Consider the following 25,899-nt stretch of genomic DNA (forward strand, 5'->3'; position numbering starts at 1 on the left):
TGATTCCATTAAAGGGATGGTTGTTAGACGACTAAGTCTGCAAACACGGAGGTTAGCGTTCGGCTCGGACGAGGCCGAGACTGTTGCTGACTTAGTAATATTTCAGAGAAATTCACTGTGGATGTTAAATTAAATGCTCCACAAGCTAAAATGATTTTCAGACATCACTTTGAACAGGCCGGAGAATATAGTAATAATACGCTAATCATGGCATCATCATGCTCGTACTGTGTATATGCTATGTGTGGCTTTAGGCCGGTCTCAGGCCGTACAGGGAGAAGCTCTCACAAAGAGTCATCCACGTGACTACAGCTAGTGCAACGCTGCTATTGTCGGGTTCTGGCATTTTTCAGGTTTGGCACATGCAAAAGGTTTTTACACGACAGGAAACACGGCAGGAGAGCGTGACTCTTAGAAAGAAAAACACATGGAGAAAACACTACGTTTCAATAGTTCCTATCTACATCAGTCAGATATGAGTTTTCCAATGTGATATATCAGTTTTAAAACATTCCTGAATTACAGGAGCAGGATCTAGAGAAATAAAAATGACAAACAGTCAAAACAAATGGCAACGTTAACAGATCGACAACAACACAACATTAAGAATATAACATAAAACCCCATTCATGAGACACTGGAGAGCAACTGGTCCCACTGGCCTTGCAACTCACTATGGATCTGGATTCACTGTTCTACGCTGCCCTAAAAGGCAAAGGGAACCAGGACACATACTGTATTTATATATATCAGGCTTGTAAAGGGCACTGCTCTAGAGCCAGCGACTGGGTTTCAGGAGAATAAAGTATCAGTATCTATTTAAATTCATAATATTTAATATGTCTTTTCTGCTTTCTCTTTACTACCTGCAATCAGGATTTTTATATTTGGCAAAATCACTGTTGTTGTTCACTTTTCGCTCACACACACAGCTCACACAACCGCCTGAGAATTCTGACTTTCAGGGTTTTACAATCAGTTGTGTTGTTTCAAACTCACTAACAATCTAAACTGAAATCAGCATTCTAGTGGTGAGTTCAAACCAAACGCAAAGAGAGGTTTCTTGCCGCTTTACTCGCGTGTAAACACAAACCCCAACTGTTTGCCTGTTCTCTGGAAAAGTGGAGAGGAGGACGTCTGGCTAAAGTGACAGCACAGTACAGTTTCTGTGTTGTACCTCTTGTGGAAACATCTGATGAGCCAGCGTCTATTTGAGCATCAACAAGACCATACAGAGGCGCGCACACACAGCTCAAGGAACTGTGTTTGATGACCTGCTAGCTCGGGTCGGTGCCAGGATGTGATACCGGTGAGTTTCATTCTCAATGCAGATTTCCACTTTGCTTTGCGTTTGGTGTGAACTCGGCATTAGAGTATTTATCTGCGATGTCTAATGGCCAACTTTAAATTCACCCAATGTGGAACTATATAATTCTCTCTGTCTTCCTGTAGGTTTCATTAGACCTACAAACAACATGGTTTGTAAAGAGCCATGAGGTGGAAGCAGTGTAGTTTAGACCACCTGAGCAAACAGCTTTTGACACTTTTCCCCACAGCAAAACGCCCTCACCATTGGAAAACACTGCAATCAACATCAATTTTAAGCCGGCAGCTATTCTTCAAGACTGACGAAACGACAACAACAGATGACTTTGAGTGGAGCATTGTTTAAAGGTTGGAACTCTTTGGGGGTTTCATACTTCGTAGCATGCAGCATTTAGCGTATCACGTGCATGAATGATACCTACCAACAGCATGCAGATACAGAAGAACAGTCAACAGCCAGACACGCATCCAACTAACACACAATCTGCAGTAAAAATCATCCAATTTAATTAAATCAAAAGGAAAAGGAGAAAGAAAAAATCTGATAAATCTGGCATTCACCAGTAGAACAGATATTTTTACAACTTGCTAAATCTGGATTTTATTTAAGACATCCAGTTGTTCAAAGGTGGATCTGCACTGTGTTACCTTCGCAGTCGTTTAGTTATTATTATCTTTTGGTACACATACAAATATTGGTTTGTCTAATTAATGTAATAAAAGCACATTCAGGTGTTGGTATAAAAACTGTAACTTCTTATACTCTTTTTTTAAATAACTCATGATTATTTACAAAGGAGTTATACACTGATATTAGACACATTAAAATATTCATCTGATCTAATGGAAAAATATGTGTGAGGAGATTAAAAACGAATCGACATGAGACTAAATGATTTATGTCGACATAAGGAGGGAAAAGTTTTTTCTAAGGACAACAAAATGACAAAAGTACTTTTTGATTTGCAACTTCCGTGTCTAAGAAACCTGACTCATGTGTTTCATCTACGCTTGACGGCATGATACTGTATGCAAGAACACGTTGCATGGTTAATACACATTAATATTAGTTGATGTAATATTGTAAAACAAAATTATAATAACTGTTCATCAAAATGTCTTGTACTGATTCTGTTAAGACAGTTCTGATTTAAAACAGGAAAATAATTTGCACATCTATTGCAGGTGAAAAAGTAAAGTGAACAAAACGTTGTTGCAAAAACTCCCGCACACTATCTTACTTGCACATACTTGTGATATTTTGGTGCTAGATCTTCACGAGGCATATGGTTTCTAATAAAGAGAATAATATTTATATTTATATCACAAATAATTATAGCACTGCAAGTCACACAGTGTGCGGGAGTGTTTTCATCGCACATTTATGATCATACGTAGGATTCTGTAGTCGTGGGCAGAGAGGGACAGGGGCAACACTCACTAGTGTCAAACATGACAAACTGTAAACTTTTTAGCTTTGATTTCCTATAGTATAAACCGCCACTGCCCACAGACCAAACTGATTCATGTGTGTCCACATAGTGTCCATAAAACTATTGATAATGTAAGTGTAAACTCTGCAGCTCAGCGAGGGCTAGGAAAGAGATAAGTGAATCATTATTCTCAATGATTATTTTGATAAACTGAAGACGACTCAATGTGTGTCTCACATATTTGCTTTTCTATTACAGGCTGCGTATCATTTAAATATAACCCTTCAGTCTTTAGATGAATTGCTACTCACACTTAAAAAATGAGACTGGCGGGAATCAACTTGTGCTAAAAGTAAAAATGTTTACACCATCACCATGTATCAAAGGGGAAGAAAACTGTAAACATTGAATCAGGAAACCATTGAATCACAAGGGGCTGTTTCAACTCCTGCACCAGCTGTCCTTCATATTTGGCTATAGCGTCTACTACACTGCATTATATGTGTCTTTTTCCACTCATCACATACAGTCAGATCTACAGTATATTGTGATGATTACCACATAGAATCAAACTGTAACCGTTAACTAGATCTGCAGATTATAATGATAATCTTTTGAGATTTGTAAGGATGAATTTGTGCACAGAATTATCCACGTCTTAAATGCTATTATATCTTAAATGAATCATATACTGGCATAGACAAATAAAGCTGAACATTCCTCTGTCTCAGTGGCTCCAGTTGTGGGAAACCTTCAATGTAACCTGCAGGGTTAAGGAAGGACAACCTGGTCTACAGTACATTTCAGTCGTGAAGCTAAAGGAAATCATTTCTTGTAGTGGCCAGAAACCATCTAATCTATATAAACTATACTGGCAAAGATATTTGTACAGATCAAATTTGCATGTCTTAAGTTCCTGTTTATGAACAGAACAAATACACAAAATGGGCCTTGATCAAGTTGTGGTCAGATGTTGGATTGGCGGTTGGTTTAAGTGGTTGGCAGTGAGCAGGGAGATCCTTCCAGGATGTTTCCCTCGTCTTCCTCAATCACTGCTGTTGAGCATCGGATTTACAAACTGCGGGTTGATGAACGAGAACCCTGAAAACTCGGCCTGGTCGATGTTGGCGATGACCAGCTCATCCGATGGTGTGAGCTGGGTCTGAGTGCGTGTGAAGAACTTGTCGAAGTTCTCTGCTCCTTTGCCGCACTGCAGAGAAGAGACACAGAGAAGGAGAAGATGTTAACAGGTGAGGTTTGTTACCTAATATGAAGAGTGCAAGCAGACCAGCTGCACAGAACAGACAAGAAGAATGTGGAGCGCTGGCATCAGTGTGCACACTGCAATTCTGTGGAGGTCAGTACACAGCAATTCTGAGAAGACAAGAGACGCCATTACATTCGGCAGAATCTACTTTTGACTTCTTGGAAATGTTTACCAATGAGTGCAGAGCACAGGACACACATCATCATAGTCCTCATCAAACATCATCAGCTGCTCACATGGTCATCACCACTCATTTTAGAAAATAAAAATCTCACAACTGGACAAACGTACAACAGACAGCATATCTGTGTTCTCTCACGTCAACCTTTCACACCTGATCCCAGACTTTTCCCTCTGACAACATCCGATTACATGCTCCAAAACTTTCATTCACCTGAATCCCAATGGACCCTCCCGAATACTAACTCAACATTGTCACAGCTGTGCAAAGCAGTTTCCTGCAAACAAGGCCCAGGTTTAACTCCATGAAAGGAAATGGCGTCAGGACCTCTGCAATGAGAAATACTGTGTTTGCACTGATCTCATAACCTGCAGCTCTTTCATCGTGGCTCAGATATGATGTGCACGCATCTCCTCTCCTCTCCCCCCCCCCCCCAACCGTCAAATCTACTTAACTTCCAGGAGAATGAAATGATTCGTTGGGTAAGAAGTGAGTTGCAAGAAGGTCACAAAAGGGTTAATTGGTGTGTCCATAAGGAGGGAGTCAAGCAGTCAGCATTTAACACGAGGCATCAGAAGTGTTTTCATGTTTCTGCGATGAGGAGATAATCAAATGAAATCAAAGACACAGAAACGGATCATGTCACATGGTGGAGGAGTTAGCACTTCAGAGACGTTCACAGCAAAGGAAGGTCATGTGCATGTTCAGGGATGTGGGCGTGCATCTCTTTTTATTGCTGCACTGAAAAAAAAAATCATACTTGACATGTATGAAATTACAAGTTACATGTTAGAAGGTATAGTTTAAATAGTGATTGTTGCAGGTGTCTTTTTACGATGTTCCTGAATAAGCAGAACTGTTTATAATACACAGATGTCGTCTTGTGCTCAGTTTGTATTGTGTTGTTCTTTGTAATTGTTACCAGGTCAGTCAACAACGAGCTGCACATGGTCTGAAAATGAAGCACATGAAAGCTCCTGTGCAGCATCAGAAGAGAGAGGCTTTGATTTTTTTTTGTGTGAATGCAGCAATCACATTATTAGATCATGCCTGTTTGTTTTTATTTGTTATAACTGAGTCTTTCCGGTCGTTTGCAGCTGAAAAGATAAAGCTAAGATGTTAAGCATGTTTAGGAGATGGGTGCTATATGACTATGAGTGATAATATCTTTGAGGATTGATCTGAAAAACTAGATGATTTACTTTGTCCTAACTGATGAAAATGATGATATATCCAGCCCTTTCTAACTTCACCAGCACTGTTCTCTAAACTTTTGGCTCCATGCTCACCTGTCATCTGAACTTGTTCATGTGAAACAAAAGAAAACGTACTTCATGTTCTGACAACACACATTGTTCAGACCGTTTAGACACTGAATAGGTCGTTCCTATTGTCTGACTTGGTCCTTTTGTTTGACGTGTCTCCTTTGTTGGTTGCATTTCTTTTTACTAAACCAAATCAAATTGTAGAATTCTCATCAAAGAATAATTAAAACCTGAGAAAGGGAGTGAGTGAGAAAGAGGGATGCACACATTATCCCTCTCTATCCTCATCAGCTAGTCCACCTACGCACTGGGCTCACCTACACGGATGCGTGCATTCACAATCGCACACGATCATGCACCCAAATTCAGTCATGCACACACATTCCGGGACCCGCTGCAGCACTTGATAAGCATTCACGTTCCCTAAGGAGATGCTGTTCTGCAGCTGGCAGTGAGGATCACTGAGGCTGTGAAGCCAAATGCTGGCGGCCTCTCACACAGGGCTTGAAGAGAAAGGAAGCATGATGGCAACCATTACACTTTTGGCACTGTTGTCATAGAAATAAACATCGGTGCATTAGACTGGAAGGGTTGTTGTGACTGCAGAGGCAACATTTCACCGAACATTACATCAGAATAACGTGACATCAATGCACATTGAAAACTAAAACACTGCCTATAAAGTAGAAATAAAGGCGACACTGGAAGATCAATTAGTTTCTAGTTTTAATGGTGAGAGATTAGTTGATTTAGTAAAAAACATCTTGTTAGATAGTTAGATCATATGAGAGAGATGCCTTGATAAACTAATGTCCTGTTCCTGATTTCCTCCCAATTCATCTGAGCTTCATCATCTAATTGACTCAACAACCTGCTGCGGTGTGTCAGCTATACGAGGTCTGCTTCTTTCACCATGACGCTGCCAGCTCACTGCTCACTGTAATTGTAAGGTCTCTAACTATGTAAAGTGACTTGATGCAATACATTTTTTTGCTTTGGCACGATACAAATGAAATGCATTCTAATTAAGTTAGAAAATTGAATAGCTGTACTTAAATGTTTGGCCGAAAAACTGGTCTTGTCAGAAATTCTCACCTGCTTTCAACCCACTTTGTCTTCAGAGTCCAACCCCTTAATTCAAAACCTAACAATTGAAGCTATAGGAGTTTGTTTGCAGGATTGATGTCAGGATATTAGAGCGAGCTTTTCAGGACAAGTGTCATTTATCTCCAAGTGTTAGGCCAAGTATATACATTTCTAAATTACTAGTTTTTCATTTTCAAAAGTACAACTGCTATGAGCAAAGCCCTTTTGGCATCCTCTGACTTCTGCTTCACCCATTTTGTTAAATAACCCAGTTGACAGACACAAAGCATTCCTCCCTTTTCTGGATAAGAGCTATTACAAAGACCATATTGGGCTTGATTGCTCTTTTTAGACTATACAGTAAGTGACTGACACCCCAGTGGGATTCACTAAACCTCCACAGCACAAATACAAGAAAAGGAGAGAGTCGGGCAGATGCGTAATAAGTAGGGAGCCCTTGATCAGGCAAGTGGGCGGCTGTGGCTCAGGGGGTAGAGCAGACCACTAAGCAGAAGGCTGGTGGGTTGCTCTCCTGCACATCTTATCTGCAATCCAAAGTCGCCTAGGGCAAGATACTGAACTCCAAATTGCCCCTGACGGCTGTATGGAAGGTGGGTGATAGTTCCTAATGACAGAGACATCATTGTCTAAGTGTGTGTATGTTTAGGTCTAAACCTAAGTGTGCGTAATGGCCCGTCTAACTGTGTTTGTTAAGCAAACACATCATGATATAAAAGGTACAGACATTTCTATTGTTGCTTCCTCCTTATTTCTTATCGTCGAGGTCCCACAGAACACGTCAGGTGATTTAATACAAGTTGAACACAGCGCAACACAAACACGTTGAGACACAGATGTTTCTAAGGTGTGTGTTTGTTTGTGTGTGTTTTTCAAATGTCCTCCCATGAGTGCTGCCTCTGACAGGTGACATTCGCTCCGAGCCACTACCTCCCTGTCAGAGCGGATAGAGGGCAGGACGCACACCTCAAGGCAGGGGAGCCGATGTGGCTCCGTGTGCGCTCGTCTGAATGGGCTCGCTCTTTCCCACACACCAGATACCTGATGGGTAATTGCCAGGATCCTTCAACCGTTATGTCTCTCTCTGTCTACCAGTCTTCTTCTCTTCTACCGCTGACCATCTGTCGCTCAACTATTTTTCACTCTAACTTCCACCGACAATCGCCAGCACCAAAGTGTCTGTATCCAGATCAGAAAAACACCCTGTGACATCAGGCCTCGGCTCTTCAGGGATACTCCAAAGAATGTGCAGGACAGAGCCTGAGCTGCTGAAATGATTGTGTTGAACATCTATTCTGGTCCATGTTTTTTTATTTAAACAGAGACAATGCCAGGCTTTAGATTTGTGGAAGCGTTAAGCATGGCTCTCCTCACTTCTCATGGAGCTTTATTTTGTGTGAATGAGCCTCACGCCGCAAATTAGGGACATTGAATCATCTCGAAACGGTTCCATAAGAGCTGTTCCCACAAGATAAACCAAGCTCTGAAGATGAGCTCGGCGAGAACAAATTAGGTCCTGAACTATGATCTTATGAAAATCTGCTTCACTGCCTTTTGTGATGTTTTTTGTTTTTTCGGGACACAAATTTGCCCTTTCAGAAAAGAACGGAGCTGCTATTTCTCATCGTGTGATCCAGCCGACCCTTATGGGGTGAGACCCCAGCTATTATGCTGTTGATACATCTTCCATACACAGTGACATAGCGTCCTACATGGGTGTTTGACCTACTTTCTCTCATCTTGAATCTCTCTGCCTCTCTCTCCGCACACACACAGACGTGCACGCCTCTGCACTCAAGCATATTAAAAGAACACTCCGCTACTTAGGATGATAAATGAGTGCCTGCCTCCATGAAGAGTTGTGCCAAGACGTTCTCCCTCTTTCTCTATACCTCGCTCCCCCAGAAGCCCCTGGCATGGGAATCTCTCCATTTTTGTCATCGTCAAATTGAACCTTGGTGCTTTTGTTTCGTTGAATTCTCAGATTCGAGTCATTTGAACTTATTGTAGGTGTTATTTTATGAACATTTAACAGAAAGAGGTTTTATTCAGGGTTGACTTTTTCTGGTCTTTGAAACCGCGGCCCTGTAGGGAAATGTGTCCCCTATCGTTTTCACTGCCTTACTTCATGAATACGTAATGCGACAAAATCACAAAGCAGAGCTGAACCCATTGGTTATTGGTGCAGAAAGCTACAGATCTAACCGGGACCTTCCATGAGCATCAGTGGCACATTTACTATTACGCAACTTTTACATATATCAGCTGCTGCAATGTCGAAACGGATGCAAATTTCATTCAGGACGTTATTTTCAGAGTAATACATTTCTTTAAGTTTGACTTCATACACATTTATCACACATGTGATAGAAAACCCTCAATCTCTTGACCCCAAGTTAGGTCAATAAAGAAATAAATACTCAAACAAACTGAAAACTCTTCCTCTTATGTCCCGTAAGCTAAAGGAGGAAAGGCAGACATGTTCAGTCAAGCAGCAACAGACTGTGACTCTCATTTTCTTACAGCTACAATGAGTCACAACGCATATTGCCATCATTTTCTCTCTCTCTCTCTCTCTCTCTCTCTCTCTCTCTGTGTATGTGTATGTGTATGTGTATGTGTGTTTGTGGATTTGTGTATCCCTTCCTTGGACACTTTTCCAAGACTTCAGTGCAGTGACTAAGTCTTCCCACTCTTTTTTCTGGCCCTGCCTCCACCCCTCCTTCATTCACTTTTAAACAGCATCCCTCTATTTGACCTACTTTTTTTGCCTCCCTGGTCCCGTCAGCCATGAAGACTATCGGTCATCCACAAGTGGCTCTGAAATATGGGTATCCAGTGTGTTGTTACTCCCAAGAAATTAGCCTGAGTTCATACAAACACTGGCCAGCCTTGCATTCCATGCTTTGTGTCACCTGCAGTAGGCAGCCGCGTGGGGACAGAATCCAACACGTTAATATGGATCAACACTAACTCAGACCTCGCTGTCTGAAGCCCCGGTCCAATAGATACAGATGGTTTGAATCTCTCAGCTGGGTGCAGCCGCTGTATTGATTGCAATTCCACAGCTGTCACAGGTGGATGAAGTGAGATTGAGCGGGGATAGATGCATATGGAGAAAGGGAAGAGGAGGGGGGGGGGATTAGAGAGGCAGGGTTAGACCTGGTGAGGGGTGAGAGGGGGGTGTATAATGATGGACTCAGAAACAGCACTGTATTACATGGCATAGTGAGATGGACATGACGGATCATTGAAGAGTGGCTTACAGTGGTTACCGGGGCCATTCAGTGGTCTTTTGTTACTCTCTTTCCACCGCTCTCACCTTTCACCCTTATCTGCACCATACAACCAGAGCCTTGCAAGCATGCAGTGTGCAAAGGACACGCATGTTTGCATGCATCCGCATCCCAGAAATGTCAGTGAGAAACACACAAGCTTTCCCCTGATATCGATCGCAGCAATTAGACACAAAGATGAGGAGTAGATAAAAGGAAATCTTCCTCCCCTGCTTTTCTCTGGTAACCTTCACTTTCTTTAACCTCCCCCCAACACACACACACACACACACACACACACACACACACACACACACACACACACACACACACACACACACACACACACACACACACACACATATGTGTTTAGTCACATGTACACACAAAGCACACGCAACATTTCCAGGGTATCCAGCATGCCCACTCAGCGGGAGACTACATGGACACAGAGGCCAGGATTCACCTTATTAATGGAACGGGAGCCCTTGAGGGTTGAAACAGAAGAAGAACTACACTATTTAAAATGAATATGTAAGGGACGCACACGCGTGTGTGTGTATGACAGAATCTTATATAGACAGGGAGAAAGTGTGTGTATGTCTGTGCTCTAGATGATCATGTGTAAATTCAAAGGAACATTCATAATTAATGAAAGTTACATTAATTATACATAAAGATGAATGGCTTTGAAATAACTTATGGTCCACATAACACATGCCATATGTAGCCTATGCCCACATTAAAAAAATGTTCAGGGAATCCACAAAAAGATGCGACAACACCAATCGCACAGAAACCTTCTCTTCTCTTCTTAACATTCCACCCCTGGCCCTGTCAGACACTCTTTATGGGAATGTTATAAGGGACAGCAGTCACATTACATCAGCCAAGTGCCTTTTGAATGTCACCACCTTCATATGTCAACAACTACAAACATATGGAAGGGTTGTTTCCAAAACAAATCTCTACTAGTTATCATGTGAATTCCCCTGGAGTGCCAACAACACATCCTGGTAGTAAAGCCAGTAATAGACTATAGCTCTGGGTGACCTCTGCTTCTCAACACATCGGTGCTGTGATAGGCTGCATCCCCCCATTACAGGATGAAAGGTTGTAGAAAAGGGTGTCTGTTTCTGCACCACCTGCTTAGTTTCATTTGAAGACGATTCAACATATGAAACACAAAACGCTGTGAGAAACCTGTTTAAACGTTCATCACCTGTGGTATCGTAATCTAGTATCTAAAATACTTCAGTTGCTACAGGTAAAAAGAAAAATAGTGCATTACAATAAATTGTAACTAGTGACTTTCCCTGCTTGTGTGTGTGCTCTGACAAATCTGACTGAAGGCTGAGGTACAAGTTGGCAAACAAACAGCCAAGAACGAATAGTCCCAGAGGGAGGAGATGCACAGCAGAATATGTCTTGCCATAACAGATTTGTCTTGTACCGATGACCCCATCCATCTGTTCTTGTTTGTTTACACGTGTCCACTTCAGAAGGTTGCATTTGTTTACTTGTCTTCTTCATGTGTACTGTGTTTGCATGTGCATGTGACACATGAGTGGACACGCAGGTCCACTGTCAGACAGAAGCTACATTTAAACTGCTTTTAATGTTGTGTTGTGTTTGAGGGAAAACTGTTGATTGCTTTATGGCACAACCCGGATGATATTGAATGGCAAGGAGGCAAGGGGAAGAACAAAGGATGCTGCTTTTGTGTATCTGCGTGCATGGAGTAAAGTGCAGTCAAATATGAGGCTGCACTTAAGGTAGTTTCGGGGCAGCAGATGTTTGCAATGCTGCCAAATGTCAGACTTCCATTAAAATGAAGTCCAAATTTTAAATACATTTCCAGAAAATTTGCAAAAGTAGAGACCAACTGGATTTCTTGGGGCCGATACCAATATTGGGGAGTAAAACCTTTACAATAGCAATAAATCAGCTGATGGAAACACAAAAAAAAAGTTGGCAATGATTCCTAAGATGTCTTTTTTAAATCTTGAACCGTATTTCACAGTTTATCCATAATTCATTAGAAATAACTTCTATTATAAATAATAAAATAAAAAAAACAAATATATAGAACTTGAATTAAAAAAGATATATTTGCATTTTTCTGATTAAAACACCGATATATTTAACTGATAAATAAGTCAAGCTGTAATTCAATGAAAATAAGAATGAATGTCTTTCTATTCACTACTAGTAGCACATAGATGGTGATCTTAATTCTCCACTTGGCTGCCATTAAACCTCTGCAGAAGAAAGAGGCACAACCAGATGACAAACATAAAAAATCACTGGTATATTTCATTTTGCTTGTGGAGTGGTGGGTTTAGTCAATGTTAGTCCAAGTTAAATTTCAGGTGGGTTGTGATTTTTTTTTTTTTATATTTGGGGTTTTTTGGGGGGACATTTTCACTTGTAATATATAATTTTAAAATGCCCATAAAAGCAGGTTAATGGAAACACACTTTAGTATTGTCTTAATTTCATGACAAGTCGCCAAAATACTGTTCAGTTGAGTAAACATTCCTATGTTTCTTCAGTGTGCTCTTTGCACTGTGCCCCCACATGGAATTAGAGCCCTGAGGAACAACATTGTCTTTGTGATAGAAACAGCGTGATGGGAAATGTGGCCTTATTTTAATGAAGGCTAAACCCATGTGAGAGACGCCACCAATCATCTTAACCTTGGTAATTAAAGTGATTGTCACACTTAATTAGACTGTTAAGATTAAATTAGACCCTGAGCAGGATTATTCACTTACCACTTTGGGCTTGAAGGGCGGCTGTATCTCTCGGTTCTGGAGGCGTTCCCAGTCGATGCGTCTGAAGAAGGCATGTTCCCTGATGTCCCGCTCTCCCTCAGTGCTGCAGCCCAGACGCTTGGACGGGTGCTTGGTCATCAGCTGCTCACAGTAAGAAAAAACAACAGGGTCAAGGAGTTACATCGAAGAGACGATAGATGAATCACAGAGATGATTCCACTTCCAAGATCATTTACTCTTTGCTGTAAGTGAAAGGAGGAAAACTTTGATTTATACACAGTACACAACACATGTTTCCTAAGTTGTTTTCAGACATGACTTCCAGAGGATGTCCGGAGAATTGGGTCCAGACTTTCTCCGGAGCCTTTCACACGTGAACAACGCGACAAGAGATTCTCTACTCAGACGGGTTCACACCACAGATATCTCCAGAGGATTCAGGTGAGGGGTGGTGCTGCACCCTCTGTGTCTTCTGTGTGTATGGCACCACGTTTTCCTATTTTTGCAGCTGTTGCATGTTAGAAACGTCATCAACACACCCACTCGCTTGCGGTGAATCCCGTGGAGGATCTCCTAAAGTTTAGATTTTTGAGCCATGAATCTTGTAAACTAGTTTAACAGTTTAGGGTTTGGTTTTATCTCTAAAAAGTAATCAGTTTCTATGCATCAGGAAAACTCTCACATTGTTTCCTCCTACTTCTGTGTTGTTTCTCTGATGTGTTTCCTAATGTGACTCCGCCTCTTATCTAGGTCAGTAAATGACAAATTAACAGATGGGTCCAAAAAACAGTGACATATTTGTTCCCCCCCCCACTCTCCCTCTGCTTGTTCTGCCTTTACAGAACTGCTGCCACTTCCAGTCGCACCACAGACAATGTGAGGACACAACCTGCACTTGGTTAAAAACGCAAAAACCAAAGACAGAAACAATTATCCAAATAATAGGTTAAACGTTAGTTTGTTTGTTACACTTGCAGTTGAACTGGAGAACTGCCTGTTCACTATTTTAAATGCCTTAAAGCAATTTCTACCCACGATGAGACGTTACCACTATAACTGTGTATATGAATTGTTACTACTTATACTAATTAATCATATGTTTTGCATTACCTCAGTGCAGTGATTTTTGCAGATTGAATTGCTAAGTAAGGTAAAGGAGTAATTTGGAGATGGACAGAGAGCCCGGTGAGTTTCAGTGTTGAAGGTCCAAGGTCAAATGACTTATTCATGTCACAGAGTCTTTTATGGAAATTGTGCTTTGTTTGACTGAGCTTGTTTAAATGCTCATAGGCTTCCTGAGAGGTTTGCCCACAGTGAGAGAAGATGCACGTACAGTATGTATTCACAGACGCACGCTGCAGCACGTAGGACTGCTGTGCCTCCACTTAAATCCCGGATCTTTCATGTGCTGCTCAGTCACCTTGACTGTTCTCCTGAAGTGTAGACATATCAATGATAGGCTGATTTGATTATTTATCTACAGCTTCTGACTAAAGACAGAACTACACACTTTCAGTTTTAAGACTCATTTAAGATCAACATCCAGGATTTTTTCTCACTTCTTCAGGGATATTTAGGGGACTTTGGTGCAGCTGGATTGTCACAGATTTTACAACACAGGCCAGTTTATTGATAAAAGCCCTTCGACATGCAGGCAATGGGCTGGGGCACATCTGAACGAACAGAGTAAATCCAGCTGGCAGAGTAATTCACACAGTTGTGCAGGAGGAAGAAAAAGTCATTTGCAGCTTTCTGTCTGTTCGCAGGACTGTCACTGACGGGGGGGAAGGCCTCTTGCTGCAAACACACAGGCTGTCACCTTTAAAGTGACTCACCTCACACCTTCAAATGTCCTGAAAGAGACCGACTGCTGGACTGTCACCATGTCAACCCAATCAAGTCCTTCTCTTTCTTTCTTTTTTTTTTAAATCGTGCACTTGAATTATTTTGCATCAGCGGGATGGATAATGACGTACGTTAGATTTTTCTGTTTGTGTTTGTCTGTGCCTGTGTTACATTCCCCTGAGGAATATAAATGTTTTTCTGATGCTGTTGTGTGTGTGTGTGTGTTGCTTCGAGGCCTCAGTCAGCTCCAGATCCTCAGCTCCGCCTCTGCAGTGGGCGGTGCCTCTGTACACCTGGAGCCCCAATCAAGTTGGAGAGTATAAAGCTGAGGAGCTCCCCCTCAGTCTTGCTAAATCCACTGCCTGTGTGTATTTGTACTTGTTGAGCTGTGTGTCTGTACTTGTTGAGCTGTGTGCCCGCTCGTACCACTGAACTTTTTGTTATTCCTTAACTGTTCTTGTTAGTTTTGTGATACTTTGTTAGACCATTAGCCAGGAAGCTGTAGGGGAGAGTAGCCATTTTGTTTCAACACAGTTTTCTCCTGTTTAAGTGCTGCCAGGGAGGTTCAGTTTGTGTACCTTTCTTTTTGTTAGACAGAAGTATGTCTGGTTCTAGTTAGGGATGAGCTTTCTTTGTTATTTTGGTTAGGCTCTCTCTGAAGTCGCTTTGCTTCCGTTGCTGGCAATAAACAACCTTATATGAACTACTTGACTCCTGACATCTTTTAATCTGGTATAATGTTACTCCCCCTACTCTCAGACCAAGTTGGGGGCATAACAGCCTACCATAGATTGTGTGGACAATAAGACCGCTTGCCTAAAGTGAGGCCAAACCACCAACAACCTGCTGGCTGCAGTATAGTTCCAACCCTGCCTCCTCCATGTTAAAGGATGGGACAGAGACCAAGCTAAAAATCCAAATTACTCCTCAAAAAAATGTTCTCAAAGATAGTTTCTGTCATTTTAGGTAGTTCGGAAATTCGACACCCGGGTGAAAGTGCTTATTTCTTCTTCTTCTACCACTTTATTTTGACGTTGCACCTTTTCCGGTATTGTATTATTGTTTTTTTTTACTGCTTGGGAAGAAAATGCAACAGCGATTCTTTCCTCATATCGTGAAAGATGCAACGGTGGAAAGACGGTGAGTTTTCCGGTGCATTTGTGATGTCAAACAAGACACACAAAGGCAAACTCCTCTGCTGACAATGTGAAAGGAGTCAATTGCCCTTTTTAGCAGATTTACCTGTGTTTGAAAAAACCTGTGTATACCCACTAATTTTGTTGTAAAAGAGATTTAAGTCAGTGGGGAGTCAGGCCACATACAACTGTGGGTTGAGTTCACCACAGAGTTGTAAAACACACATATCTTGAAGCAAAAGATAAAAAGGCTAAATTTGTACCTTCTTTTGGGACAATAAAACTAAAAACCTATGACTCAATTGGGATAGATGAAGACATCAAACAGGACATGTACCTGTTTGCTTTAATCTTTTCTTTATTTCAATACTCACGGATAAACCGAGGGTGCATCCCGAGAAAAAAGCTTTTTATGCAAATCTGCCTCAAGTTCATTTTTTTCCCCAGTTCTCATTATGAACTACAACAACATTAAAATGGATGATCCCTTGGTAACATCCCATTACTGAGATGAATGTGTAGCTAGATCTGTGACCTATTTGAAATATAATGAACTCTACAGGATATATGGGCCGACTTAGAAAAGAGACTCTATAGGAACAGTTTCAGGTATTACACAATAAAAGTCCACTTGCTATTACAGCAATTATATATAGTTTTTCTCCTTTTTACTGTTTGTTTTCCTCCGTTATCGTCCTTCTCTGTATTAGCATCATATTTCAAGATACATTCCTCGCTCTATTATTTTCCTCCTGTTTCTATCTCCCTCTAACTATTCTATCTCTTGTTTTCTTTTTTCTTCTCTCTCTCTCTCTTCTCTCATTTGTGGGTCAGGCTACTGACAAGCACTATGTATCCATTAAGGGGAAGTGCTGGAGTTATGCCTAACATGGGTTGAGACAAGGACTTCGGCTCAGACCAAGGAAAACACACAGGCACACAGGCGCACACACACATAAACACACAAACACACACAGCTAAGAGAAGTCAAGAGGAAAGGAAGCAGGGGCACGTAGAGAAAACAAGTTGAGGAAGGGACAGGGAGACAAAGTGAATTATTTCACAGCTCATTGACTCTGCGCTGCCTCTGGACAGAAATAAAACTGCTACTTTTGCTATGAACTTCCTTATATATATACACACACAAACATGTGTGCTGTTTCTTCCAAGTATAACAGTGTAAACCTGCTTTATATAGTCAGTCTCTACATTTCTTTATTTAAGGTCTTATCTTCAAGGGTCCAAAAGCAAAAAGCATGGGAATTGAACCAGCAGTCCTGTTGCAACTGAAGTGAACAATTTGACAAATGTGTCTAAAATAACTTGCATCATTTATTGACTAAATCATCCAAAGGTCACCCTCTTGTTGTCAGTGCCAATATTCCTTCATATTTAATGTACATCAGCTCCCCAGAGGATGAGCATGTTAACCAATGTTTCTTTCTGCCCTCTGAGTGGTACATGTCAAGTGTCAATGAAGGTCAAACAAGCAGAGGTTAAATGTGCAGTCAATGGAAGCACAACTGCTATAATACTGGAATATCGATATTGTCATGTTAGCAAGAGCGTTTTTTTTTAAAAACGCAGTGGAAAGTGAGGACCAAATTCTATAAGAATTTATAATAAATACTTCTATCTATTCAAAATGCTAAATAGGCCCTGATATACCCTTAGGTGTTATTGTAACTTTGTGTTTTCTGCTCCCAAGCTAAATGTAAATAATTTATTAGTAAAAAGGCAACTGGCCCACATGGTCCAAAAGGACTTGTTGAAGTTAACTGTCCTCTTTTTACATAAAGCCAGTGTAATATGGACGAGTTTTCTGTAACTTCCCTACAACACGAGCACATAGTCAATGTCAAAGACTGTTTTCTGTAATATATTCTGGTGGTCAGTTGCTAAAACAAATTACAGAACTGCTTTTTCACCTCCGAAAGAACATAAGCAGTTGTCCTTTACAGTTTTACTGGTCAAAATACCATATATCTACTAAGATATAGTTTTTATCTGTTAATTTATCCTCCAAAAAAGTTTTTAAAAATACAAAACTAGGAATTTGGGATAAACCTTTAAAGCACCAAGCTGTCGTGCTTGTGAGGAGAGTTTTGGAAGAGCTAATAGGTTTCCCTTCAGGCTTTTAATTATGCGTGAGTGGAAATGTTTCCAGTTCCAATCGTTTCCAGACACTATTCAAAAAATGTCCACACTTTGTTCTTACAGAAAATTGTGCCAGACTTCTCGTATCCGACATCTGACAGCGGGAAGCTAAGAAAAGCCTTCCTGCAGCATGTGACGCAGCCCTCCCTAAAACTGAAGTAGCGGGAAGGGCTTGTAGCCCTCTGATGAGAAGTTGTGTTATCTGGGCTTCAGTGAAGAGCGTGAAAGACACAGAGTTTCAAATGCTGATTTAAAGGATTTTCAACTCAGGTGGGAAAAAGCTTGCAAAGAAAACAGGAGTTAAACAGGAGAATAGACCGAGGAGGCAGGTTTCATATCAGACTGTGTACGTGCATTTTTCTGAAATCCAAAACCACTACCAGCAGGTACAAAGTGTTTATGAAAACTGAATCGATTGACATATATTTATGTTCCTGAGTTTTGCATGACCACAAATACTGATTGAGAATGACATCATCCACTCACCCCTTTGCAGATGGAGACAGCCTCTTTGGACAGGGACTTGGGGTACGACACGTTGTGCTCCATTATAGACTGGAACAACTCATCCTCATCCTCGCCATCAAATGGAGGCTAGGGGAGGGGAAAGGACACAATATCAAGAGTGTTTGTGTTGCGTCCATTATCACACAGTGAAAAGTAGTGTCACCATTTAGCAGCAGTTCATTACAAACACACAAATATGATACACATGGTGAAAAGATGAAGAACAGCTGAGAACAACAAAGATATGAAAAAGGAGCATTTGTGAGAATAAGTTTCACAGGGCAGTGGAGGACCAAGCTGCTCCCTCCTCACTGGGTGGTTATCATCAGTAAACATAATGTGGCTGTTATGACACTCCACAGAATGAATTATTTGTCATTTCCACCCTATTGGCCCCTTGAGCCAGAGATCGTCAATCTGTGTCATGCCCCCTTTATTCCACATGGACGGACAGATGAGGGGAACATCTAAATAGGTTCAAACTTCTGTTAATTGTTTAACAGCTGACACTTTCTCTAAGTTCATTTGGAATTGAAAAACACACCCATAAAAAAAACCCTGAGCGAGTCGGCCAATAAAAATCTGTTTCTATGAACAGAAGAGGCTTATGGGTGTTTGCAGATATGAGACAATATGAACACTTTTATTTTACAGAATAAACAATACATAGACAAGAGATGTGCATTTATGTTGTCATTTCACATTAAAAAATGTTTATTTTGTATTCAAGTTCTGCATATTTGGTTGTATTCATGTTTCTCTTTATTTAGAGTTATTTATAATAAAGTTATGGTTAAAATGTAAAATATCGAGTGTCAATTACATGTCTTTGTCATGAAGGTTTAGAAACGATATCCTAAATTAAAATGTGAATTTATTAAACATCTGTGAACAAACATTGGGTGGGATGAACATTTTAACTATTTGCATGGTATTTGCATTAAAGCAATTGCAGTTTGTTTTGTCATGATTATGTTTTTAAGTATAAATTCCACTAAAGTGTGGATTTATTTGTTTTGAGGTTGGTGCTGAAAAGCAGTTTAGCACAGACTGCAGATGCAACAGTCATAAAAAGCAAACTGATACATAAGAGTTTGTATTCAGCTGCAGGGAAACGCAATCCTTCTCTTCAGAGGGAATGTTTAATTCCAAAAGAGTCACTTCTTTAGCAGCCAGCGGATTATTGGTATGTCCCCTTGAATACTGTCCATAATGATGACTCATGTCCACTGGCAGAACACCATGTCATCACGACAACAAACAAACTGTGAGTGGGCCTCTCAGTGGCAAGACAAAAGGGAATTGTTTAATGCAAAGTATGAAAATGTTTTATCTGCTCCATGTAGGCAGCTCCATTGTTGGTTAGTCAGCTGCTTCTGTTTAAAACCCTGAATCCAACTTTTACATATGTCTTTAACTGTTAATACTTAAATTACAAGTCACACTCAGTCTCACACACACACACACACACACACACACACACACACACACACACACACACACACACACACACAGTGCGGTGCTTCTTATGTAATTGCTCGCCACCGGTTATGCGACAGCTTCACACAGAAGCATGGTTGTTCACAGATTGCTCACACCCACTTTATTCCCACATGTACTCAGGTGGTGTTTCCTCAAGACCTTCCCACCAGCTCTCATAATAAATATTGACACATATACACACTTTCTACCCTCCATTCTCAGAATATATGTGAGTTGTTGTAAACTTTGACCCTGTTTGACTGTACACAGTGTGTAACATAATCTGTGATGGGTCAGATTATGTCTTGACACAACTGTTTGAGGGTTAATATTTGGTGATAGGGTTAGAGACAATTTGGGGGTTTAATTAGGGTACGTATTTAGTGACAGTTAAGGTTAGGGTACCAGTTTGAGCTATAGACCATACAGAGTGAGGACATTGGGTTTACAGTTAGGATAAGGCATTTACTTGCTATGGTTAGGGTGATGGGTAATGGGTAATGGAATGTATTATATAATTGAGTAATAGAGTGTGTGTGTGTGTGTGTGTGTGTGTGTGTGTGTGTGTGTGTGTGTGTGTGTGTGTGTGTGTGTGTGTGTGTGTGTGCTTATACATCACTCACCTGTCCTGCAAGCATTTCGTAGAGCAGCACTCCGTATGCCCACCAGTCTACAGAGCGTCCATACGGCTGATATGCGATGATCTGTGTGGGAAGTAAGAATAAATAAGATCAGAAATTCACCTAAAATAAATAATTCTGCATCTGAAAAAAAAACTGGCAATAAACAATCTGCAGACAAGTGGAGGAGGAATCATTTTCTGACTGATTTTCTTTACTGGTGAGGAAATTTGGAAACTCAACCAAAATCCAATCCTCCCCAAAAAGTACGATATGAACATTTGTCATTGGAGCTGTGACTCTGATTTGAGATGTTCAAATTTACGAGAAATGAAGAATGCATCAATTGATATTTCATCATTTCTGATCAAATATCTTCAAGTGTATATATAATTAAACCATCAATCCTTCTGTCAGAGTGATTGATGCAGTGAAGTTTCAAAATTTTAAGTTTAAGTAAGCAAGCAAGAAAAACCTTTAAGCCTTAAAATGCAACAAACACAAATATATGAAGCTTAACAGCAGCATTGACAATCCTGATTAATGCTTTAAAAAGCACACAGACATCTCTTCATACAGTGATTTGATTCAGACAAAGAAACGTGTCAAGCAAAGTTGCGGCCACAGCTGTGACCCCTGAATCGCCTCCATTTTCAAAACACCTGCAACAACACACTTGCCACAGCTGAGCAAAGACCAGGCGAAGCTCACAACTTCTGACAGGAAGCCAGCTTTCGGTGCGTGGGTGCAAAAGCAGACAACAAAACACAGAGAAGAGTTTAACCATTTGTGAGACACCAGCTCATCGGAGCTACAAAAACCAGCTCATAGAAAGATCTGGCTGCAGTTACTTGCTTGCACTTTAGGACAGGCCATCTTGACATTCACATTTTGTTAAAATCCTTCTGTCCTAATGCTGCTGCTGAGCTTCTGATTCATTCATCGTGATTAAAATGGTTATGGTTCATTTTTGACTTTTGCAGAATGATTATTGATCTGGGTGAAATGGTTTCAGGATAGGTCATACATCCTAATACTGTCTTTTAATATCTAATTAGAAATGTCTATTACAAGATGAGACAGTCAACTAAACTTCCTTAATGGTATTTTTCATATAAGAGCCCTGATTTTTTGTGATATTTGGGGCAATTTAATAGCAGGAATGTCGTCTTTTATCTCCAACTAAAATGATGCATAAAAAAGACAAAAGAGAAACAGACAAAGAATGAGTGGATGAATCTCCAGTGGATTTCCCATGAAGCCTGTTTCAACTATGAAGAATCAGTTTAATTGTATCTGTCTTGTGCCACATCACAACAAACATTGTCTCAATGATTTCCTGTGGGATCATCTGACACTGGCCGAGGCCACGCTGAAGACTCCATTTCTCAGTCATGTGCACTGCACACATACAGTCTAAGTTCACATACAGCAAACACGCACATATGTTTAGATCATGCGCACACACAAACGCATACACAGGCAACATTCTAGTTATGACTACATACGTGTGTGAATGCAGATTTGAACTGTATCACCCTACAACCTTTGCAGCTTGGAGCCCAACCAATGGGATTCCACATACGCACTGAAAACACACAACAGTGGCACAAACACACCTCCAGCTCTGCACTGCGCTGTCATGATGCCGTCCTGAGGGCTGATGGGAGCCGGCTGGTTACACACTACACTCACGCGTTAACACTCAAAGGCAAGCATGTGCACAAACTTGCGAGCATGTACACTCTTAATGTCACTCAAAGGAGCACAAAGGATTTATATAGCACATATTTAATGTCACAGGCTATGTAGCTGGAACTCTGGAAAAAGCTGAATACATATAACTTATACAAATCCTTACAATCCCATTCAGGGTTAAATTGGTATTTATAGTCGAAAAATAAAATAAAAATATTGCGACATTTAAAAAAAAAATACCTCAATTAGTAACAAGCAAATTAATAGTTTTTCAAAAATAAAGTAAGCATGTAGTTGCTTTTAAATATACATATACTCATATATAAGTATTAAAAGTACTTGCTGAAAGTATCTCCTAATGCAATGATCTACCACAACAACTGTACCTACTGTATATTCTGTTCAATGAAAGAAATAATACAAACACTTCCATTGTAATATATATTCATGGCTGAATCAATTTATGCGTTTCTTCTGCACCAGTGATGGTGCTGCTGCAGGAGGCGGAGTCTAATGTTACCTGTCCGCTCTGATTGGATCAGTGGACCAATTCCCTCTTGTTACTGATTACTTAAAAAATTATGAACAATACAACAATTTGATCATGTAACACAACCCTTTCTGAAAATGTGGAAGAATATGAAGTGCAGAGATTGGATGATATATTCAGTGGAGTAAAAGTACCTGAAGAAAAATCTATTAAAGTAAAATACAGTACAGTAACAAAGTAAATGTACATAGCTAAAGTATTATTTGGGGGTGAAACGTTTAAAACTGAATAGCTAAGAACTGCAATCTGCATTTTTGAAGATGACATTTACAGGGCAGTCATGTCAATACTTCTCCACAGCTTTCTAGTATTTAAAACCTTATCTTTCTAGCCACTGTCCTTGACCCTGGTGGACATGTTTCTTGAACTTCAGATGGTCAACTACATGCAAACAACATGCAGACCTTGCATAACCTGTCACACAGCCTCATGATACTTAAAAGTGGCTCCTGCAGACCCCGGCAGGCGTCACAGCTCCACAGACCACAAGGATGTGGGTTGTTTTTCTTGTCCTGCTCGGCTGCTGCCTGTCTGAGGCTACCGTCCTGGGGCAGAGGTTCACTGCCACCACAGGTAGTCAAGAAGAGGCAGACACCTTCGCTCTGCTAAGAGAAATGAAGGCTATGCTGGACGATCAGAGAAATGAGCTGCGACAGACCAAAGAACAACTGGTGCAACTTCAGAAAGTGCAGGGTATGTGCAGGAGGATGTAGCATTTCCTGCTGCCTCCTATTTAATGGGATTGAACATCTCACCTTCCCTCACACTGCATATTGTTGGTGTAATTTACTGTACAGAAAAGACAGGTGATGACAGCCTGTTGGACAAAATCTGGAGCCAGTTGGATGCACTGAAGAAAGGATTCACAGGTACATTTGGATAGAATTTAAATTAAAAAACATTAACAATCACGTATCATGTATCTTGAACATGTACAATAACTATGTCATCTTTCATCTGATTATCAATAATACAATAATTTATAGTGATAGTCATTCATTTAGAGTCTGAATCCTGAATTTTTGGAGAGGTGTTTATTACTACCTAGTGACGTGTGTATATTTGTTTATTACTTCATTTCCATAATGAACAAAAGACCATGAGACCAGGCTGAGAATCAGTGAGATGCAGGAGGAGGAGCAGAGGAAGCGGGTAGAGCAAGTTGTGCGGCAGTACACAGGTAATGTACATTTACATACATATATAAAAAATAATACAATCAGAAGTGATTTTTCTATGAATCCGCATATGTTTTACTTCTTTGTTTGCTATTATTATTATCTTCTTCTTCTCATTCTCAACAAGCAGAGCTGGAAGCCAGACTGAACGCCTATAATTTAGACGGGCAAAGAAAACAAGTGGACAAACTCCAAAAGGACAGTAGAGGTAATGCAACAAACCTGTTTACTATTAGTGTCCAGTAAAGTGACTAATCTCACCTCAGGATATGTATTAAACTGAATACTTGAAGTCATTAAGTATTTACGACCTCATTTTTAACAAATAGAGCTGAACACCAGACTGACAGAGCTGACAAATAAACTAGGAGATGCAGATGCAGTAGTGAAGGCTCTGCAGGCGGCTGATCAAGGTAAATTATGGATTTTTTTGGTGTTTCTAATAAAGAAAAATGAGATGGTGTTATTTGTGTTATTTTTCTCCTGAATGAAATGAGCAGATCTGGAGGCCAGACTGAACACTGCTGATGTTGAGGCAGAGACACAAAGAGCCCTAGTGGCACAGTTACAGATGGAAATTAAAGGTGCATTAACACATGAAGAGATTGCTGCATTAGCAAGTTTATCAGTGATCGATTTATCAGAAGCCTCAAGACCATGGCTGAAATCCAGATTTATCTCCTAGAGTTTGAGTCCAGACTGGAGAGCAGTGAGAGTCTGGAGGGGGAGTGGGCCGCCCGGCTGGGAATCACAGAGACCGAGGTGAAGGGGCTGAAGACTGTTGATCAAGGTAAACAAAGATGGCCCAACACTTGGTAGAAATTCTTCTTTAGTTGGAGTATAAAATATTCATATGTAAACTTTCTAATTTGCTGTGTTATCTACTGGGAATTTCTATGAATTTTCCATGAGCTTGATGGTTTGTTAGGTTAGAGCATTTCAAACCACAATTTTAATCCACTGCTTTGTTAAAACTGTTTGTGACAAAGGGATTGAAAAGATGAAAAAATTCACCTAATACTCCCTGACATTCCCCCAAAACATCATATCACATCTTATAAAATCCTGGGAACTATTTTCTCTAATCTAACCATTAACTTAACTGCACTCATCTAATATTATCATTTCCTTCATTCATATTCATTACATATCATATTGTGTTTATTTTCCAAATCTCCCCCAGCTCCCAGAGAACTGCAGGTCTGCTGCAGCTCTTAGCTCTTTTAAATCAATGCTGGAAACGTTCCTGTTTGCCACTGCCTTTAACCAATTCCTACAATTACTCATTTCTAACACCGCTCTGTTATTTTCACTCTTTTATTTATTATTCTATTTACTTATTTTCTATTCTGCATTTTACTCCTTTTTAACTTTTAATTTCTTTTTTAAATGCTTCTTCTTTTGTAATGTCTTATGTTGCTTTTACAATTTGCCATGAGGTCTTTTCTATTTCATGTAAAGCACTTGCCTTGTTGTTAAAATGTGCTGTACAAATAAACCAGGAGGGAGGTTTTTAAGGTGATTGAAACACGACTGTATGATGAAATTTAATGACTGAATTCATGGATAACCTTTGTATTTTATTTTCCACTAGAGTTTGAGTCCAGATTAGAAGCCAGCGAGGGCCTGGCTACGGAAATGAACACACGCCTTGGAGTCACTGAAACTAAAGTGGAGGCACTGGAGAGAATAAATAAAGGTCACAATATAGATATTCGATGGTGACTCTATGCAGTGATTTTACTATAAATGTAAAGTAATATCTTTTACAAAGTCGCCAAATTCATAGTTTTCCATTTCTTCCACTTATCCCACAGAGTTAGATGCTAGACTTAATGCTGCAGAGATTTTAGGCCAAGAGATGAACACAAAGCTGGAAAAGACAGAGGCTGAGATGGAGGCGCTTAAAGCAGCTGATCAGGGCAAGCATGTCATTCAGACTGTGTTTAAACTGTGTATTGGACATGTTTCTTTTTGTTTGTTTGTCATGTAGCTGAGCTCAGAGGGATTTTCATTGTGATTAATATGTATTCATGACAGAGCTGAAGGCCAAACTGGAGGCAAGTCAAACTGTGCAAGAGGAGCTGGAGAATAAGGT

The 25,899-nt window shown here is 40.4% G+C and overlaps 3 protein-coding genes across 7 annotated transcripts in view; 2 read left to right on the top strand and 1 right to left on the bottom strand.

Annotated features, from left to right (window-relative positions):
• Nucleotides 1-1,349: 1,349 nt before the first annotated feature.
• The window catches only part of prkcaa (protein kinase C, alpha, a), a 133,726-nt gene continuing 109,176 nt past the window's right edge, over nt 1,350-25,899 (bottom strand). For 3 of the 4 annotated variants that reach the window (XM_034592553.1, XM_034592562.1, XM_034592576.1), the window contains 4 exons: nt 20,379-20,459; nt 18,253-18,360; nt 12,629-12,769; nt 1,350-3,969 (listed from right to left, as the gene is read on the bottom strand). In XM_034592553.1, coding sequence (XP_034448444.1) covers nt 3,805-3,969; nt 12,629-12,769; nt 18,253-18,360; nt 20,379-20,459 — 495 coding nt within the window. In that variant the 3' untranslated portion in view covers nt 1,350-3,804. The remainder of the gene's footprint in view (nt 3,970-12,628; nt 12,770-18,252; nt 18,361-20,378; nt 20,460-25,899) is intronic. The other variant, XM_034592569.1, reaches the window with a different exon arrangement.
• LOC117765969 lies at nt 22,933-24,798 on the top strand. The gene is made up of 7 exons (XM_034592632.1): nt 22,933-23,316; nt 23,421-23,492; nt 23,720-23,803; nt 23,932-24,009; nt 24,131-24,214; nt 24,302-24,385; nt 24,487-24,798. The coding sequence occupies exons 1-7, from the start codon at nt 23,115-23,117 to the stop codon at nt 24,618-24,620; spliced, it is 738 nt and encodes a 245-aa protein (XP_034448523.1). The 5' UTR covers nt 22,933-23,114; the 3' UTR covers nt 24,621-24,798.
• The window catches only part of LOC117765975 (complement C1q-like protein 2), a 1,606-nt gene continuing 1,087 nt past the window's right edge, over nt 25,381-25,899 (top strand). The window contains exons 1-2 of one of the 2 annotated variants that reach the window (XM_034592653.1): nt 25,398-25,500; nt 25,619-25,899. The exon at nt 25,619-25,899 is cut by the window's right edge and continues 50 nt beyond it. In XM_034592653.1, coding sequence (XP_034448544.1) covers nt 25,835-25,899 — 65 coding nt within the window. In that variant the 5' untranslated portion in view covers nt 25,398-25,500; nt 25,619-25,834. The other variant, XM_034592645.1, reaches the window with a different exon arrangement.

The sequence above is a fragment of the Hippoglossus hippoglossus genome, chromosome 1, assembly GCF_009819705.1.
Source record: "Hippoglossus hippoglossus isolate fHipHip1 chromosome 1, fHipHip1.pri, whole genome shotgun sequence".
Taxonomy (NCBI): Eukaryota; Metazoa; Chordata; class Actinopteri; order Pleuronectiformes; family Pleuronectidae; genus Hippoglossus; species Hippoglossus hippoglossus.

What these genes read in the sequence shown, in the direction of transcription:
- LOC117765969 (XM_034592632.1), top strand. Translation starts at nt 23,115, where the DNA reads ATGTGGGTTGTTTTTCTTGTCCTGCTCGGCTGCTGCCTGTCTGAGGCT. An exon ending in GCAACTTCAGAAAGTGCAGG is followed by an intron (nt 23,317 to 23,420) that starts GTATGTGCAGGA and finishes TTTACTGTACAG; the next exon opens with AAAAGACAGGTGATGACAGC. An exon ending in AGTTGTGCGGCAGTACACAG is followed by an intron (nt 23,804 to 23,931) that starts GTAATGTACATT and finishes CTCAACAAGCAG; the next exon opens with AGCTGGAAGCCAGACTGAAC.